The sequence below is a fragment of the Bos mutus genome, chromosome 18 (genome assembly GCF_027580195.1).
Source record: "Bos mutus isolate GX-2022 chromosome 18, NWIPB_WYAK_1.1, whole genome shotgun sequence".
In the NCBI taxonomy this organism is placed as follows: domain Eukaryota; kingdom Metazoa; phylum Chordata; class Mammalia; order Artiodactyla; family Bovidae; genus Bos; species Bos mutus.
In genome coordinates this window covers 10114240-10133931 of record NC_091634.1, presented here as the reverse complement: position 1 = coordinate 10133931, position 19692 = coordinate 10114240, and the positions used below count along the sequence as shown (strand labels likewise).

At 58.3% G+C, this 19692-nt stretch overlaps 1 protein-coding gene across 1 annotated transcript in view; it reads left to right on the top strand.

The window, feature by feature from the left end:
* The first annotated feature begins 805 nt into the window (after positions 1-805).
* The window catches only part of PPP1R37 (protein phosphatase 1 regulatory subunit 37), a 37511-nt gene continuing 18624 nt past the window's right edge, over positions 806-19692 (top strand). The window contains exon 1 of the mRNA XM_005900343.2: positions 806-1319. Coding sequence (XP_005900405.2) covers positions 1118-1319 — 202 coding nt within the window. The 5' untranslated portion in view covers positions 806-1117. The remainder of the gene's footprint in view (positions 1320-19692) is intronic.

The following is a 19692-nucleotide window of genomic DNA, read 5'->3' as shown; positions in this document are numbered from 1 at the left end:
CCAGGGTTGTGGTTGGGTTGGGATAGAGCGGAGAAAGTGCGGAGGCGAATAGTAAACGACTGAGTCAGCCCTTGTGGGGGCGTGGCTTGAGTTCGTGCTAGTTCGCTACTGGCTCCGTGATCTACCTGTTCCATCGCCGGGTATTTCGGTTGGAAGATTCGTCCCTTGCTTTCGGAATTTCTTCCTTCGTCTAGCCTTTTCTTTTCTTAAAAAAATAAACAAAAAGCTAAATTAAGGCTAGAATACTCCTTATGGACTCATTTCCGTTTTTAAGTTTAAATTATATAAAATACAATGTATAGAAAAGAGCCCGACACGACTTACCGTCTGTTATAACCACAACATCCAAAGAGGGTCATTGATGAAATTGCAGTCTGCAAATGGAAAGCTGGAGCCTAACCAGCAAGTGGAGACAGGCTTTGTCTCCAGGCAGAGATTCCCTCTGTCAGCATCCATCACCTGTACTCATATAGTCAACACAACTCCTATAGCCTTTCAAGTTCTCCATCCCTTTGCTTTTCTCCATATCAGTTGGCCTAGCCTCACCAAGCATATGTTTTTATTCCTATCACCTCCACTCCTTTCTCCGTTGCCTGAGCTCGTGACGAATGTGTGAGGGCCTGAATGTTAGTTATCTACTTTGAAGCCGGGAGGCGTGGGGCGGGGGAGCGGCTTAGGTTCGCGCTTGCGCGCTGCTCCGGGAGACGGCGTCCATCTCGCCCCGCCCCTCGTATTCTGCAGTTCCGGCTCTGCAGATTCACTACTCACGTTTCTTTTTCCTGTGGCTCTTTCTGCTTTTTGGTACCCGCTTTAACAACGCACGAGACAACTCTCCCTGAAAATAACTTAAATTGATTTTCTGCTTTTCCGCGTACGTGGCGGGATCATTGGCCCTTAACGAAAGTGCGGCTGCGAAGGAGCAGACGCGCACGGGGCTCGGGGGAGGCGCGCTCGAGCTCCCGGCGGCGACGACTACGACGACCAGGAGAGGGGACGGAGTCGGCGCCTGAAGCAGTGGCTGAGCCCATGCCCCGGGACGGCGGGAGGGCCCGGAGAGACAAGTCCGGGGCCCGGGGCATGTCCCCAGGGCCCCCGTGAGGAGGCGGCGGCGGCGGCGATGGAGATCCCGCCGCAGGAGGCGCCGCCCGGGCCGGGCGCGGACGGCGAAGCCGAGGAGGCCCCCGCCGAGGCCCCGTCTCCCGGCCCTGCATCGCCCCCGGCCGACGGGCGCCTCAAGGCTGCGGCCAAGCGCGTTACGTTCCCTTCCGACGAAGATATCGTGTCCGGAGCTGTGGAACCCAAAGACCCATGGAGACACGGTATAGCCACCGCTGGAGCGCGGGGGCGGGCTGGTTGGGGACCTGGGAGTCGGTGCGGCCACCAGTACAGAGGTGGAGCTCAATAAGTTGCCCCTAGTAATGATTTAAGGAGACAGTCGTCAGTTTAGAGCTTGGAGGGTGTTAGGGAGTGGCTGTTGGGTTGGGAAGGTGAACATTAGCTGGTTTATGCTCCCTCTCTCCTCTCCCCAAGGGACGCTGATGGTGATCGTTTGAGGAATTCAGATGGTGAGCAATCAAAGAAAGTTTAGTGGCTTGGGAAATTGATTAGGAGGGCAGCAGCCTTTGAGTTCATAGTTCCCTCAGAGAAGGATAGAACAGTCAGGGGAGGAAGAGTGGGTCAACATTGTCGCTGAAAGGGCAGTTGGAGGAGTTTGATGGGCCCATGGGGACAGAAAGAGGTTACAGTGTCGGTCTGCAAGCCTCGGGGGCTGGGGATGGTCATGTGACTCAACTTCCTTGGCTGAAAGGAGGACAAGGAGTTAACTTGGAGTCTGGCGGTAGAGGAGTCAAGTCAATCCCGGGACTGGGAAAGGGAGGCAAGGTAAACAAACTTGCCAGAAAAAGAATCTAGTTGGTGGTCAGTTTGGGGCTGGTTGAGATAGTCCTCTCCTCCCCTGCTCCACCCCCACCTCCCCCCCCAAAAAAGGGAAGCAGAACATTGTCAGTCATTCAGGAGCGGAGGAACTTTGGAGCCTGGCTCTGGGAGGGCTGTCCTTGTTTTGTTCCCCCTACCCCCGTCCCGCCTGCCCCGAGAAAACATTGGAGTTGCTGGCGGTGGAAGGTGAGAGCGCTGGAGAAGTTTGATGGCTCGAGGTGTGGTAGGGAGAGAGTGACTGCATAGGTTATAAGTTCTCTGGAGAAGGTCGGCTCTGTGTTGGAACTGAAAGAGCAGTTGGAGGAGTGTGTTTTATCTGTAGGGCTGGCAAGGTGGAAAGTGGCTCCAGAGATGGATGGCAGGGTTGAGTCCTGGACAGGTCTGGGACTCGTGCTGGGATGGAGCCGAAGATGAGAGGGATCGGCCTGGACTCGGGTCTATAGAAGTTGGTCTGTTGGCCCTGGGGAGAGAGGTAGAAATGTTGCTAGTCTGTGGGCAGTGGAGACATCGATGGCTTTGATGTGAGGGTGGGAAACGTGGGAACTGAAAGCTGAACCCACGAGGAGCGGCCGTAAATGCCATCTTGGCCAGTTAGTGTTTCGTTTGTTTTGTCTTTTGGCTGCATGGTGCGGAATGGGGGATCTTAGTTCCCCGACCATGGATCAAACCCCGGGCCCGGTGCTGTGGAAGCACAGTCCTAACCTCTGGATCTCCAGGAAATTCCCCAGCCAGTTATTGTTAAAGAGGCAGTGGTTAATTTAAAATTCTTGGTGTTGGGAGCCAGCCAAGTCCCTGGGCTCTCGGCCCTCAAGATAGGTTAGGTTGGAGGGCTTGGGGGACTAGGGCTGAGGAAGGGAAGAGGGAACAGGCCCCAGATATAGCATCCGGTCCAGGGAGCTCAGAGCAGGAGGGAAAGAACTGGAGAGGCAGAGCAGGATGGTGGCTAGCCTGCGCTGCAGCTCAATCCTGAGTCCCATTTACCCAAAGCACGACCTCAGGCTGGGTTCCTAACTCCTCAGAGCCTTGATTTCCCACCTGTAAGTGGGTGAGAATAGCCACGCCACGGGGTTTCAGAGAGGACTGAATAAGGTTGTATGTGGAAAGTGGTCAGCCAGATTGGGCTTTCATGAAGCTGCAGTTATGGTTGGTCATTTTAGGGGTGACGTTAGGTGCTACTGGTCATTTTAGGGGCTAGCCTGGACGAGTTGGTTCATGGAGTTGGGGGGGCATGCTTCACAAGCTTCCAGTCGGTTGGTGGGCTTGGGCCCGGGGGAAGGGAAGATGTTCCGTTTGTGGGCTGGAACGTGGTGGTGGCCACGGCAGTTGGAGAGTCCGGGCCGGGGGCGGGGTGGGAGTAGGGGAAAGTTTCTGGCCCGCAGGTTCCCAGAAGAGCAACAGCTGTGTGTTAAGCAGCTGTTGGGCTTTGGGGAAGCCATTTTTCCTCTCTGAGCCTCCTGTTTCTTTCTCTGCAAATGGAGGTGCTAATTTCTACTGTGGGGAAGTTGTGAGGATTAAATAAGATAGTCCTTGTAAGTTCCTGCCACATAAATAGCAGCTGCTGTTATCCAGGCAGATTCGGTCTGGATTTTTTTTTTTTTTTTTTGGTTGGTTGGGTTTTTTTATGTCTCATGGGCAGTCGTGAAGAGGCAGTGAAGGCGGGGGTTGGGGGGGCAGAATGTTGAGCAGGAGGGTCAGTTGGTGCCTGGCTGGGAGGGGTTGAGAGGATGGTGGCTGGGAGGGACGGCAGGACTGGTCTGCACTCACTCTCCAGAAACATCAATGGGTCTGAGGTGGAGAGGTGATGACCTGGAGAAATGAGTTGACTTTACGGGAGGGTGGGGAGAGTTGGTCTGTCTGGGCCAGGGAGAGGGGCTGAGGTTGACCTGTGAGGGAAGGAGTTGGGTGGCAGGGGAAGGAGTTCCCAGGCAGGGGAAGGCTCATTTGTGAAGTTGGTGAGTTCGGGAGATGGGATTTGGCCGGCCTGGTCCTGGCCGGTGAGTTGCCCTGTGTCTGGGGAAGACAGTGGAGTTGTTGGCTGGTCTGGGACTGAGGGAGACAGAGGCTTGCCAGGCTATGGGAAGTTGGGCCAGGGGGCTTGCCCAGTTGAGAGATCGAGGGTCTCAGCTGGGGGCTTCAGGGAGGGGTTGGCAGGTCTTGGAGGAGGGGCAGGAGATTTGCTGGAGGTGGTCTGTGAGCCACGGGAAAGCAGAAAGGGTGTCATTTGAGCTGCAGCCCTCGTGGGAAGGGTGAGGGAGGGGTCACGCTGGGGCCTGCCCTGGTTACATGACCCCGAGGCCAAGGGTGAGGGAGGAATTGGCACATCGGAATTGGAAGAGGTCATTCAGAAGCTGCTCTTCCATCGCAGAGATGGAGAAGTCGCCCTGGCCGGAGGTGCAGGAGCACCCCCAGGCTGGGAGCAAGCAGCCACTGGAGGAATTGGGCCCTAGCACCGGGCGCCCAGTCAGCAGAGCCTTGCCCTGGGAAGAGAGCTTGGCCAGGCCTGACAGCTTCCGGCTGCGGTGGGTGAGGCTGGGTCTGGGGCTAGGTGGGGGCCCAGCTGGGTGGGAGCCTCTGGGGGTGTCTGCCTGAGACAGGAGCCCTGTCAGGCCCTGTCAGAGGTCACGTGTTGAGGGATTCCTGGAGGCCAGACATCTGAAAGAGGTGCGGGAGAGTCTCATGCCTACTGAGGCTCAACCCAGCCCAGCGCTCAGAAGGGCCTTTCCTGGCTCCCATGTCACATGACGTCCCCACCTGCCCCCAACTTGGGGGCCTGCTTGTCTGCCTCATTGCACTAAAGGCCGCCTGCTGTTAAGATGCACATTTGTTTCGTGCTGGTGGTCTCTCTCTCCCTCTGGAATGGGAGAGCAGACAGTCCATCCTCATTCCCGCTCAGCCCCTCGAAAGACACATGGGGATCATGGCCAAATGAGTGCCAGGGGCACGTGCAGCCATGCAGAAGGGCTGAGGCCAGGCCATACCTGGGGTCCCTCTCGCTGCGGTGTGCTCCCTGCCTGGCCCCGGCTGCAGCATGCTGTGGCTCCGGCACAGCCCCGATTCTCGCTGAGCTGGTTTGTTTCCTCATCTGTGAAATTGTGAGCCCTGTCCTGCTGACCTGACCTCCAGGATGTCTGAGTGGACGGGATGGACCTGGTGGGGCAGGGGGTTCTCTGCAGCAAGCCGGTTGCCAGTGGATGGGCTGTGAAGCTGGAAAGGAGGCCGCCTCCGTACTGCTGGGCTGGGGCCCGTGTGCGCCCCACACTCCCTGGGGGGTGGAAGTGGGCCCCCATGGAGGAGGGGCTCACCTGCCGCAACCCCCATCCATAGCAGCAGGCCTTGCTGTCCCAGCTCCTCTGAGGGTCTTGTACCAGGGACTCTTCAGATCAAACTGCAGGAGTGACCTGAGGCCCAGCTGTCTCCCTAGTCCCAGCTGACCACCATGTGGGGAGGAGACACGGGTTTGGCGAGGCAGGCATCAGGGAGCATGTGACACCGACCACAGTCTGGGCGGCTGTCTGCCCCCTCCCTCCAGTCCTGCCCATGACTCATTCCCCGCTCCCTGACCTCCACCCTGTGCAGTCTGTCCTGGAGTGGGGGCATGGGAGCTTTGCCCCCCGCAGGAAACTCGTCACGTGGAGTGGCGGCGTCTGCAGGGTGAAGGGGGCCCAGACATGCCCAGCTCTGGCCACCCGAGCTTCAGGGCTCAATGGGAGCGAGGGGTTGGTGGGGACAGCGGCCGTCGTGTTCCTCAGTGAGGATCAGGGGGGTGGAAACACCTTTCTGTTTGTTCTCACTGAAACCCGGGCTGCAGATTGAGTCCTTGAAACTGTTTTGACAGGTGGAAAGGAACCTGTCCGTAGTGGACAGAGGCTCTCTTGCTAGTTAATGGCTCATTTTACCTGAGTGGTGGGCGGCCTGGCTGGTGAGGAGCCAGTGCCCTTGAGGGGGGTGGCTCTGGTGCTTCCCCCAGGTTTCCAGCAGGGCCCACCCTCACCTCCTCCTGCCGGCATTGGCACATAGACTCTGCCCTGTGACTTTGGGCGGTCGTTCTGTCTGTCCATAATGATATTTCTGTCTATGAAATACAGCTGACAGTTGTACCTCCTCATAGGGCGATGAGGATTAAGTGAGAGAACAGTGTCCCCGGGGAGTGCTGGGGGGCCCTGTTCTTGCCGTCGCCAGTCTTCTGCCGCTGCCTCCAGCCCCTACCCTCCGTGCCGCGCTGTCTCTGCTCTGCGTTTGCACTCGCCTCTCCCGCAGCGTTTCCCTCATCAAAACCCTGCAGTCTATCCGTCAGGAGAGTTCCCCGACGTCCCTGACAGGGACAGTCCTGTCTGTGACGAGCTGGGTGACTCTGGGCAGGCTGCCCAGCCTCTCTGAGCTGAAACTCAGTCAGCCTGTCTCGGCCTCCAGCTGAGAGGCAGCAAGGGCAGCGAGGGTCTAGATGCGAAGCGCTGAAGTGTTAACCACAGCCTCTCAGACACCGGCCATGACTGTGGACAAGTTCCAGCTGCCCCCGGGGCCCCGTCCCCTCTGTAGACTGGCCTGGCGCCCCAGCCCTAAGCCCCGTGGGCAGCTGACTCCATGGTCGGGCCTGTGTGGGGAGCGGCTGGCCCTCCTTTCCACCTCCAGGTCTTTATTTGTGTTCGCTTCATGTTTCCCTCTTGAAGGGTGAAGACTGTGGGTCACCCCTGTGACTTGCGTCTGGCGCCCAGGAGGGTGGGCGAGCAGCAGGGGAGTGAGGCTTTCCATCAGATCTCACGCCACCAAGGCACTGGGGAGAAAGCCTCTTGGAGGAGTTGATGGGCCTGTGCCAGGCCCCACGCCTTGGGTGCTTGGCACTCGGTCCTCCAAGGGGCCTGTCGAAAGTGTGTGCACGTGTTTCTGGGAACCAGGCGTCTCCTGTCTCTCACAGGCGTTTGGCTCCAAAAGTATTAAGAACTGTGGAGCCAGGCGCCCTGGACTGGACTGGCCATGACGGGGGCAGCTTCTGGGAATGGAGGCCAGGAATCTGTGTTTCTAGAAAGCTCCCCAGGCGGCCAGGTTTGGCTGTCCTGCTCAGGGCCCCTGATTCAGCGCAGCTGCCCGGCACTCAGTCCCAAGGCTCAATTCCAGACCTCAGTTCAGGGGTGGCTGGGGCTGGCCTCGCAGACTTGTTGTAGAGCACACTGAAGCCGCTGACTTGCGGTAACTGCAGAAACGGGATTTGGGTGGGCGGCCTTCTGCAGTGGAGCGTGGAGGGGCCCAGGCGAGGCCCCTGCTCTCCGGGCGAGCCTGGTCACCGCTCATTACTCCCACCGCTGGGCTGAGTGGGTGTCTCGGTTATGTCTCCCAGCCACCCGGGAGGCAGGTGCCGTTCTTCCCGGTTTGTAGATGAGGTACTGGGAGCATAGAGAGGCAAGGTCACTCACTGGAGGCCGTCACAAAGCCAGGCAGCGTGGCGGGGGGCCTGCGCTCTCTGCCCCTGGGTCCTGGGTGCGTGAGCTTTGGCTCACGGCTGCATCCGCTTCTGCCTGCTACGTGGTTTCTTCGTCTTGAACCCATAACCCTTTGTAAGATGGAGATGACCGTTCCAGCCTCCCCAGGCAGCTCAGGGATGAGAAGCAGCCTGAGTGAAGGAATCGGCTGGGTGGCACTCAGGAGGGGATCTCTGTGGTTCTTGGGCAGCTCAAGCGTCCTGGAAGGTCCTCGCTGCTCCTCTGTCCTCAGCCTTGGCCAGAATTCCTCCTGTGCTCCCCAGCGTTGGGATGTGGTGCACGTTCAGTCCCTTCCAGCTGAAGGCAAGTGCAGCCTCTCATTTAGTGAATGCCGATGTTAAGGGTCGGGGGCGAAGGCAGGCCCTGCCTCCTTGGAGGTCACGGTTGAGTAAGGGAGCTGCATGGTAAATAGTTCTAATCAAATCAGGGTGCCCAGGACCCTGACTGGGAAGAGCTGATGGGCAAGGCACAGGTGGCTTCTTAGAGGAAGGGGCCGTCTCAGGCCTAAAGAAATCACTGGAGTGAGCCAGGTGCGGAGCAGTTGGAAGAAGTGCAGAGGGTTGGAGGCGGAGCCAGTGAGGCCCATCCTAGGAGGAGAAAAAAGCCAGTCTTCCTAGAGTCAGAAGTCTGGAGGTGGAGGCAGGAGGGTCAGAGGCCAGACTGGAGAAGGCAGGGAGGGACCACCCACCCAGGTGGGGCCTTGTGGGCCCTGTTAGCCTGAGGGTGGCAGGGAGCCAGCAGGCTTTAAGAAGGGGCCTGTCCCCTGTTTTCAGCAGAACCTTCTGGGAGTGTGGCCTGCAGAGGCTGAGACAAGGCTGGGGCAGCAGGCCTGAGACTCTCGGCCTCGTGAAGCCCTGTGGTGGCTAGGAGCTTGCATTTGTTTGATTTATTTTATCACCAGATTTATCTGAACCTCTCCCTCCCCAGAAGGTTTTGCACTGCGGTGTTCTCCCCATGGGTCTCTGAGCTCCAGCCCACCCCAACCGTAGTTCGTGCCCCCTGCCCTGGGGTGGGGTGGTGGGTGGGGGCGTCGTGCACTTGGGTGCTTGCACGGCCTCCCCCGTACCACCTCAGCAACTGGCTTTACCTGTAAAGTCCCCCAGGTCCCACACTTCCCAGATCCAGAGAGCTGTAAAAACTGAGGTCTAACATAATAAGAGGAGGCCATCCTGTGGTGATTTCTAAGATCAGGAAATTCTGAACTCTAGAATATTGGCCCAGCAGGTTCCAGAAGGAGACCATGGAGCCCCCAGTGGCCCTTCTCCGTTTCTGTGAAGCTGTAGTAACACGAGGCAGCCCAGGCCCCAGGCTGCGGGGCACTCTGGTGCCAGTCCACCGCTGCCCTCTGTCCAGAGGCGGTCGCCTGGCTTTTCTGCCTCAGTACCCGCTCTTGTGTGGGGATTGAGAAACTTGGGAGGCGACTGGACTGGTAACTAGCTGTTGCAGGCAGTCAGGGTTTGTTAGAGCAGAATGGGGCCGTGTCCTGGTGAGCCTGCCCCGGCTCCCTCTGGGAGCAGACTGACCAGCCCGAGACCCTGGGCCGATTGTGAGTTCCACCACGTGAACGCAGGCACGTCCCAAAACCTCTCTGTGTCACAGTGTGCTCGTCTGTGGAGCCGCTTTGGCAGAAGAGGAGTCTGTTTTGAAGCCTCCTGACTCTTGGTGGGGACCCAGGCCCAGCCTTCTGAGCCAGGAGCACCCCGTAGCCCCCACAGACCTGTTGAGAATGCCGGGTCTTTGACCTCACTGCTCCCGGGCCGCCCCCATCACTCCCACCCTGAGCCGGTCCGTGCTCGTGTTAGGGCAGCTCCCTCTTGGGAGTGCTTTCTGGCTGGGCTAGAGCTGCAACAGGAGGTGGGGGTCTGGTGCTTCAATTAGGGTGGGACAGGCAGAAGGGGTCCTCTTTCCCAGAAGGCGGTTCCAAGGCCGGGTGCCCCCAGGAAGGACCGCTGTCCATCGTGCTTTGCTTATGTTCTCTCCCCACTTGGGAAGGCAGTTCCACGAGGGCAGAGCCCGGCTTGGTCTAGCTTCCCTGAGTGTCCCCAGAGCTGCTCGGCAGCCCTCCCCTTGGCGGGTCGTGGTGGGTGCAGGTGCCCAGTGGGCACTCTATATAAAGTTATTCTCACCCTCTTTCTTATTCTCTGCAGCAGCTCTAGAGCCTTTGCCTCAAGGTGGGGGTGGTGGTTTGAAAGTGTCTGCTGACAGCCGCTCGGCTCATGTGACTTGCCTGACGCCCTCTCCCTTTCCTGCAGAAGCCTGGGGTGGGAGCCCTGTAGTCTGATGCTGCGGAGGCCCTGTCGGATCCCACCCGGTTGGGTGGGTGGGAACCCGCTGGGGTCAGACTCGTGAGCCACTTCCACGCCCACCCCTCCGTCTCCCCATAGCTGTAGCCTCCTGCCAGCTGCCATCAGCCGTGTGGTGGGGGAGCTGCTCTTGTTCCTTGCGGCCCTCCCCTTTGTGCGAAGCCAGCACCTTCACAGCTGAACCCCCTGGGTTCCTCAGAGCCCAGGGGCGGGTGGGGGGAGGCAGGGCGGGCCTGCTGGGAGATGGAAGCCCCCGGTCCCTGCCAGGGAAGAAAGTGACCCTGCGGAGGGTCAGGCTTTGGGATGGCCATGATGGTGACGACCGTGGTGGGGTGATCTAAGCTCTTCGTGTGCATTTACTCATTTAATCTTCACAGCAGCCAGAAGGGGAAAGCTGAGGCTCACGGGTGCCAAGGCCACACAGACAGTAAAGGGAGGAGCCGTGTTCGAACCAGAGGGAACAGGGCTCACCCTCTGCTCTGTTCCCCAGAAGCCTCCCAGGCAGGGCTCCTTCCTCACCACAGGACAGAGGCTGCGCCCCTGAGCCTGTGGGGAGCCCTTCCCAAGCCGGTGTCCATCCCCGTCTGCCCCCCACCCCCCAGGCCCCCCAGTCTAATCCACAGACCTCGGTTCCCTCTGCCCTACCTCCCCGCACTGGAGACACTACGTCTCCAGATAGCGCTGCTCTGCTCTCCTGGGTTCCTGTGGCGCCTCCTCATGCTGCTGTTACTTGTTTGGGTCCATCTCCCCCCACTGGACCCAGAAACACCGCGAGAGACCACATCTGTTCCCTCTGGCTCCGCGTGAGCACCCCCAGGCCCCACAGGGACTCGGAGCTCAGTAGGCCTGCTGACGAGCGCCCCAGGTCGGGAGCCTCGGGCCCCTAACCCAGGACTGGGCCTCAGAATAGCTGGGGGTCCGAAAGGGAGCAGGGGCCAAGAAAAATGCTCATGGGGTCACTTGGATCGTTTGTCCACGCTGCCATCCGTCCGTCCGTCCGTCCGTTCATCCCTTGCCACCGCCTCTCCCCACTGTGCACCAGGTGACGGAGTCCTGACTGCCCTCCCTGCTCATGTCCTCTCTCCATTCCCAAGGAAGCGAGCCCTGTTTCTTCACATCAGGCTTACGGCCCCTTCCCCCCACTGCCTTTCACACCCAACGCGGGAGCCCTAAAACAGCTTGCGAGGCCGGCCCCTGCTGCCTTCACTGACCATGGCTGGGCCCCCCCTTGCCTGCGTGCTCTCTGGGCTCAAGTGCGGTGGCTTCTTCTCAGTTCCAGCCTGCTGGGCGCTCCCCTCATCCTGTCCTGGAATGCCTGCCTTGCTCTCACGGCTCTAGCTTGTCCTCAGGTACCAGCAAACCCTTCTTTCCTGGCTCTCTCACTTGGTTCCCCCAGAAGGTCAGCGATCTGGTTATCTGTGGGCCGGAAGGTACTCTTGCGCCCTTGACCGTGAGCATCATGAGGGCGGGGGTGGCTTTGGCTGGGTGCTCCCATATCCTCTGGTGCTCCCAGCATGTGGCACTGAGAGAAGGAAGGGCAGGTGGTGCTAGGCCTCAGGGACAAGGTAGGCCCCGCCCTCTCGCAGCCCAGGACAGGACAGGAGGAGGGCCCCGAGTCTGCCGCGCGTGTCCCCCGCCAGAGCCGCGGGAGTGCGGGTTGGCCGAGCGGCTCAAGTGGCAGGCCTGTCGTGGCTGTGGGCTTGCTGTGGGTCCTCGGCCACGGCACTGCCTTTCAATGCAGCAAGGGGGTGTTGAGGTCCCTTCCCACCGCGTGTGTTTCCCTGTCTCTGTCCACGGGTCACCCCCACCAGTTAGGGAACGGAGTGCCAGGACCTTTTGGGCCGGTGGGCGGGGCAGGAGAGCTCAGGTTGTGGTGACTGGTCTGCCTCTCTGCCTTTGTGGCAGGTGGCCTGATTCCCTGCCTGCCAGCGACGAGGCGTGTCCCGGGAGGGGGTGGAACTGTCAGGGGTCCAGCCCCCCACCCCTCCCAGCTCAGGCCTCCACCTCACTCCTTGTCCTGTGACCCCCTTCTCTCCTTGGGGTATTGGCGTCCTGACTTTAATCACAGTGACTAGAAAGAGCTGTGTTCCCTGGGATGGGGATTGGGGGTCCTCTGCCCCCCAGGCCTGGGCTCGGCCCTCTGGGTCTGCGGCGTGGAGCTTCTCTGGGCTCCCCTGCTGTACTGCTGTCTCCCCGCTGCACTGCGAGCCCCAGGAGGGCGGGGCTAGGCTGTCCTGGTCACTGCTGTGTCCAGCAGCACAGAACCTGTGCTTGGTGAGTGTCGTTCCATTAACATGGAGTTGGGGGGTTGGTGTGGGCAGAGCCCAGAGATAGAGCTCCCCGTGGAGCCCTGCTCAGAGCCCGCATGTCTGACAGCAGTCTGACCCTGGCTGGTCCTGAGCAGACACCCCAGGCCAGTGAGTTCGGGGGGCGGGGGAGGGCAGGGCCATCTGACTTGCTGGGCGGCCGCCAGCTGTTGGGTCCAAATGCCTGTGCTCACTGACCACCCAGCCGTGAGGATCCCGGCTGGTGCAGGCTCCGCCCCTGGATTATCCAGGGTGGAGGCTTATCGTCCTGGTTTTACACGTGAGGCAGCAGGCCGGATGGGGTGGCCTGGCACCCAGGATGGCTCCTGCTGCTGCTCAGCCACCTCTCTTGCTTTGAGGGGCAGAGTGACACGTCCTCGAGGAGGGCAGCTGAGAGACCTGCCTTGTTGTGCCCCTGGGTTCCCTGCCTGATGTTATTATGAAAAGAGAGGGTTTTGGCTCTGGGGCACTGGAGATGCCACCTGCAGCCCACGGGGCAGCTGAGCAAGTCCTGCCCGAGGCTCGGCTTTCTCCTCATCCCCTTAGTGGGGGTCGGTGAGGGGAGCTGGGAAGCTCAGGATGGTTGTTACTAAGGGAGAGACCCCTTACTTTGATTCTTTTTTGACTTTACAAATAAGATACGTTCACTGTAAAAAAAAAAAAAAAAAGATTTGGAAAGTCGAAAGAAGAAAATGAAAATCACTTCTTAAGCTTACCATCTGGAATTTTTTTACAAAGCTCCGCTGAGATGTAATTCACGTGCATTTCACGCATGTGAAGCGTACAGTTCAGTTTTTCCCAGAATGGTGCGTTTGTCATCACAGTCCATTTTTAGAACCTTTCATTGCCTGACCTCCTCTTCCCGCCCCAAGAAACCCTGAACCCCTTGGCAGGGAATCCCAGCACCCCTCCCGCGCCCCCTTGGGCCGCCGCTGATCCGCTTTCTGTCTTGGTAGCTTCTGGACGTCCCCTGGAAGTGGAATCGTGCCACCCGTGGCCTCCTGTGTCTGCCTCCTCTCGCCGAGCACAGGGTTCACCCACGTCGTGACTGTGCCCGCGCTTCATTCCTTGTTTTCGCCGAGTAGCGTTCCATCGTGTGGATGGTTTGTCTCCTCATCCATTGATGTGCATTTGAGTCACTTCCGCGTTTTGGCCGTGATGAGTAGTGCTGCTGTGGATGTTCACGCTCAGGTTTGTGTGCGGACCCAGGCTTTCATTTTTCTATGAGATTTCTGCGAGATTGCTCGCTCGTCTGGCGACTCTAACCCTCTGAGCAACTGCCAGACCATTTTCCCGGGCAGCTGCCCCACTTAGCTCTCCCCTCCACCGGGCGAGGCTTCCGCTCCCTCACGCCACATCCTCCCTTCCTTGTCCGGCCCTTAGATCCCAGCCACCCCTGCGGGCGCTGGGCATCACACTGTGGTTTGGATCTGATCTGCGTTTCCCTGGCGGCTGATGGTGTTGAGCATCTTTTCACATGCCTCTCAGCACTTGTATGTCTTCTTGGGAGACATGTCTATTCAGATCCTTGGCCTGTTTTAAAATGGGATCATTTGTCTTCTGGTTGGGCTGTAAGAGTTCTATATATATTCTGGATGCAAGACTCTCTATCAGAAGCGACACATACCACCTGGAATATCGTCAGCGTGAAATGCCAGAGCACTTCCTTCCCTTCTCTTCAATGGCTAAGTTACAGTGCCACAAACGCGTAAAAATAAAACTGGGCAGAGCCTGGGTGTACACTTGAATGTCCTGCGTTTTCACTTCACTTTTCCTTTTTTATTTTTTTAACAAAGCATGGTTAAAATCCACCGTCAGGCTGTTGTAATTTGTTCCAGCCATTCCGCGTTGCTGAGCATTTAGGCCCTTTCCAGTTATCAGCTGCATGAATAATGCAGCGACGTTCAGCCTTGTCCATAAATTTTTCTGTTGTCACAGGGAGCTTTCTCAGAAGAAATTCTTAGAAGGTGGTTTTACCAGGTCAGAGGGTAGGAACCTTTGAAGTCTCATATACATCCGTGCTCACAAAGGTCTGGAAGCCTCGAGGGACAGCACTTGGTTGTATCTCTTGATTTTTTTTTTTTTTTAAGGAATGAATGAATAATACTTGCATTTGGGTGTCTTGGTGCCCAGATGGTGTTTTGTTTTAATGAGCCTTCTTGAACTACTAGTTAACTTGTTTCTTGTTACCGCGTTAGTTGCTTCTTTGTGTGCTGGGCCCGTTTTTGTTTTGGGACGTTTTGTAAGCCCTGTGTCTCTATTTCAGATATCCACTCTTGGGCATTACATCGTGTGCAGATATATTGTTCCTCATTTATCATTGGCCTTGCTGGAAAGCTGGAGGTAGGGGAGCCTCCTTAAAAAGAGTCCCTGTCGCCTTTGCTCTTTTGCTGGCTTTCTGCAGCAGAGAGGGCAGGGTGGGTGGGGGGTGGTGGCCCTGGCCCGGGCCCTGGTGGCACTGCGGGAGGAGGGGGGTCGTGTTAGTGGCAGCCAGGCCCGGGCAGAGGGGATAGCAGGTGCCCAAGAGGTTCTCCTGGAAACACACCTGCAGCTGCTGTTCACTGAGCACCAGGCCGAGCCACCCGGCGAAGCTGGTGGGGCCCCTAGTTGGTGACCTGGCGCCATCCGTCACTTGCTGAGGTCACGGCCCTGTGCGGAACGTGACTGAAGCCCCATCCCTTGGCACATCCAGTCTGCCTCACCCCCAGGAATCTAGACCCTCCGCTCCTCCAACGTCTACATGCTGGGCCTCTGTGCTGGCTCTCCCTCTGCCTGAGAGGCTCTCCCCAGCTTCCATGGGGTTACCATTTGTCTGCTGACACCCACTCCTTGTCTTGTGTCTGCCTTTTCCGTCGGAAGGGACTTGGGAGGGGATGGTCCAAGGCTGCGTTCACTGCGTTCACTTCAAACTGCACCTGGCCCCAAAACTCGAGAGGCACTCGAGAAACATTTGAGGGAATGAATGAATTTCTGCCTCGTAACTCGTCTTTTAGGTCTCAGCCTAAATGTTCCTCCCTCTACAGGCCTTTCCCGGTTACTCCCTCCAGTCTAAGTGATCATCACCTGTGTTTTCCTCTGAGGGCTTTCTTGGCTTATAATTTGTCACTTATATTTGTGCGATTGTTTGTCTGCCTTCCTAACAGTCACACCCCGAGGGCAGGGATCCGGATCTGTTTTGTGCTCTGTTGTCTGCCCAGCCCAGGTTGTTTGATAAAGAATGAATGAACATGTCCTTTAGCACCCAGACACACCTCGTGAGGCCACGTGGCCTGGCGGTGCTCACCTTTCATAGGGGATGAAAGTCAGGTCGGGCAGCGAGAAGTTCCAGGCACTCAGTGTCCATCCCTGGAGCCTTCATTGTACCAGTAAACAGCTCACAGTTATTGGATTTTAAAATTCCAAACTAAAGTCCCTATTGCCTCTGAGTCCAGCTGGCCATCTGGTGCCCCAACCAGAAGCCTGAGGCAGGCAGCCTGAAATAGCCGGCCTGGTTGTCCCCCGGTGGCCCTTAGCTTTCTCAGAGGTCCCCTTCCCTGAGCTGGGCCCGTTGCCTACGCAGGATTTCAGTCAGTGGGAGCAATGGGAAGCAGGGAGCCGCTGAGTGATTTGCAGACCGTTCTCAGGCCCCGCAGCGCCCGCAGCCCTGTGTTGGGTCCTTTGCCTATTTACCTCACTTGACCCTGACCGTGACTTTCGGTTCCCCAGAGGCTCCTCAGTCCTCTGTCCTCTGAGCCTTTGCACATGCTGTTCCCTTTGCTGCAACACACTTCTCCCTCCCTCTGCTTTTTTGGCTGTAGAGAATAGCTTATGGGATCTTAGTTCCCCTACCAGACCAGCCCAGGGATTGAACTTGTGCCCCCTGCAGTGGGAGCGTGGCGTTCTAACCCCTGGACCACCAGGGGATTCCCTCCTTCTCTCTGCTTTTAAAATTATTGTTACTAAGTTCTCTTCACGGCATTTAAACTATGCATGTACCATACACATAAGTTAAAGTGTAGTATAATAAAGACCCGTGAGCCTACCTCCCAATTTAGGGCTGAGAACATTACCATTAACTCAGCTCTGTCTGGGTGGGAGGGTGGATGGAGCCCAGAGACCCATGACTGCTACCCTGCAGGATGTGATTGTCATGCCTCTTTTATTAAAAAAAAAAAAAAAAAGTTTTATCATGTGTGCATGTATGATGAAAAAATACAGTTTGGTTTTGCTTGTTTCTGAGTGTTATGAGAATGACGGTGTGTCATGAATGGAGACCTGGGGCTCTCCTTTCCCCTCAGCGTTCCATTTCTCACTTCCATCCATGGAGATGCTCCCGAGCCTTCCATCACATGGCTCTGCCTTAGATTGTCCTCGATGGACACTTGAGCTGTTTCTGGCTTTTGGTCTGACACACTGGCGCAGCTGTCAACCTTGTGTACACATCACCTGGGGTGTGAGCAAGAAGTTCTCCAGGGTACAGACCTCGGAGTAGAATTGCTGGTTGCAGTTGGAGCTGTGCAGTGGTACATGATCACACCCAGCCCTCTCAAGTGGCTCTTCCCTCCCTTACCTGGCAAACTCCTACTCAGACCCGCCCTGGGTCTCCTCACCGCCACCCCTGCTTTCTTTTCTTCAGTAGATGGAGCACCTGCCATGGACCAGGCGCAGTTATGTTAAATTCCGGGATGAGATGGTGAATGAGACTCACAGCCCCTGTGCTCACGTGACCAGTGTTGTTAGGTAGCCCCTCCTCCAGGAAGCCCTCCCTGATCCCTGGATCAGGTTAGGTGCACTCCTGGGCCCTCCTGCCTTAGTCCTGCCCCCTCGGGGTCATCACTGTCTGGGAACTGCGCTGTCTCCCCTGTGGAGGCAGGGATCAGAGGTGTTTTGAATGCTGTGTCCCCAGCATCACCATCCAGGGGTGGAGCACAGAGCAGGTGTTGAGTGAAGGATCCATTGAATTGCTGCTGAGACACTGACCCTTGAGGCAGGTGGTATTAAAGGGAGAAACGGAGTCCAGTATCCAGTACTCAGAGTTAAACTCGGGCCCCTGGCAGAAGGAGGGACTGTGGCCTCTGCCCTGGGCAGCTGAGAGGAGCTGCCGCCCGGCTCTTGCCTCCTCGGCCAGTGGGTGGGCTGGGCAGGGGTGCCTCGCTGAGGAGTGGGAGTTAAGAGTTGGCACGCGCATTCCTTTGAAGAGGGCAGAACTGGGAGGCTGTGGCGAGCCTCACAGATGTGGACGAGGCAGGCGCCAGGCATCCCGGAAGACTGGTGGGGGCTGCGCAGGGTCGTCGATCAGTAACTGCGAGGGTGGTGGTGGCTGGTGTTGGCAGAGCGCCCACCCGTTGCCGGGTGCAGCGCTGACACGGTCCGTGTGCCAGCCGGCCCTGTCCACACCCTGTCCCTCGGGGTAGGTGGATCGTTGTTGCCCCATTTCACAGACGTGGGGGGACGGTGAGATGCAGAGGGAGGAGTCCGGCTCACCCGGCCCACTGGGAGTGGAGCAGCGTCTCCCCTCTGCAGGCAGGGGGCTGGCGCAGAGTTGCGTGGCCGACCTGGGCTCCCCGTCCCACCACCCTGTGGGTCCTCCTCCGTCCCTTCACTCCTGTGCCCTCAGGTGCCCAGCCCTGAGTAAATATTTGTCTCCTGGCAGGCAGGAGTGGTGCGACCAGTATTTCCGAGCCAGGTGGCGGGGGACAGGTGTACGCAGCTGGCCTGAGGGCAGAGCCCGAGGAGCCTCCGGGCAGTGCTGATCCTTTGTTTGCCCAGGGCTCCGCTCACTCTCCAGGTGTCAGCTCGGGGCCGCGCTGATGGCCGGCCGGTCGACCAGCACCAGCCTCCCGCCAAACACGTCCCCCAAGTGATCTCAGTTACTGCTGCTAGAAGCCTGCGAGTGCGCGTGCGTGCGTGTGTGTGTGTGTGTGTGTGTGTGTGTGTGTGTGTGAGAGAGAGAGAGAGCGAGAGAGAGAGAGAGAGCGCGAGCGAGAGCGAGAGAGAAAGAGAGAGAGAGAGCGCGCGCGCGCGAGTGATTGGCTCCGTTTTCCAGGAGAGGAAACTCGACCAGAAAGAGACCAGGGCCTTGTCCTGCGGCGCCTGGGGTCTGGTGGGAAACCACTGGGGCCGCATGAGGTAAATGAAGGCGCTCACGGGAAGGACACAGAGGCCTCTGTGCGCTCCCACGGGGCTGGGGGTCGGAGCCTATGGGAAGAGCGGGCCCCGGCTCTCCGGGCCACAGCGCTGCCGACTCGTTCCTCTCTCCAGTCACTGGCCATCCTGGTGGTCATGCAGGCTGAGCAGAAATCCCACATCCTTCCTGTCAAGTGGGGCCTGGGAGGGCCAGGGTCAGCCTCGTGGGGCTTGGGGACAGCTCAGAGAAGGGGACCTGGGCTCCTCAGACGCCGAATACAAGACACTGCCAGACGCGCCGTCTGCCTCCAGAGGCCATGCCCTCTGCACCGGCCTGCGTGGTTCTGGGTCAAGAAGGTGGATTCACATCACGAGGCAGAGAGCCACCAGTCACATGTACACACATGCGCACGTGCACACACATACACACACACACACATTCCAGGAGACAGCTCGCAGTGTCACACGCACACACACACACACCCCCAGGAGACAGCTCTCAGTGTCTCACACACACACACCCCAGGAGACAGCTCTCAGTGTCACACACACACACACCCCCCAGGAGACAGCTCTCAGTGTCTCACACACACACACCCCCAGGAGACAGCTCTTAGTGTCACACACACACCCCCCAGGAGACAGCTCTCAGTGTCACACACACACACCCCAGGAGACAGCTCTCAGTGTCACACACACACACACACACACACACACTCCACACCCCCAGGAGACAGCTCTTAGTGTCACACACACACACCCCACCCCCCCAGGAGATAGCTCTCGGTGTCACACACACACACCCCACCCCCCCAGGAGACAGCTTTCAGTGGCACACATGCACACACACACCCCCCCCTCCCAGGAGACAGCTCAGTGTCACACACACACACACACACACACCCACCCCCAGGAGACAGCTTTCAGTGTCACACATGCACACACACCCCCCCTCCCAGGAGACAGCTCGCAGTGTCACACACGTACACACCCCCAGGAGACAGCTCGCAGTGTCACACACGCACACATACCCCACCTCCCCAGGAGACAGCTCGCAGTGTCACACACGCACACATACCCCACCTCCCCAGGAGACAGCTCGCAGTGTCACACACGCACACACCCCCAGGAGACAGCTCTTAGTGTCACACACACACCCCCCAGGAGACAGCTCTCAATGTCACACACACACACACACAGACACACCCCAGGAGACAGCGCTCAGTGTCACACACACACACACCCCCAGGAGACAGCTCGCAGTGTCACACACACACACACACACACACACCCCACCCCCCAGGAGATAGCTCTCGGTGTCACACACACACCCCCCCACCCCCCCAGGAGACAGCTTTCAGTGGTACACATGCACACACACACCCCCTCCCAGGAGACAGCTCGCAGTGTCTCACACACACACACCCCCAGGAGACAGCTCGCAGTGTCACACACGCACACACCCCCAGGAGACAGCTCGCAGTGTCACACACGCACACACACACCCCCTCCCCAGGAGACAGCTCGCAGTGTCACACGCGCACACACCCCCAGGAGACAGCTCGCAGT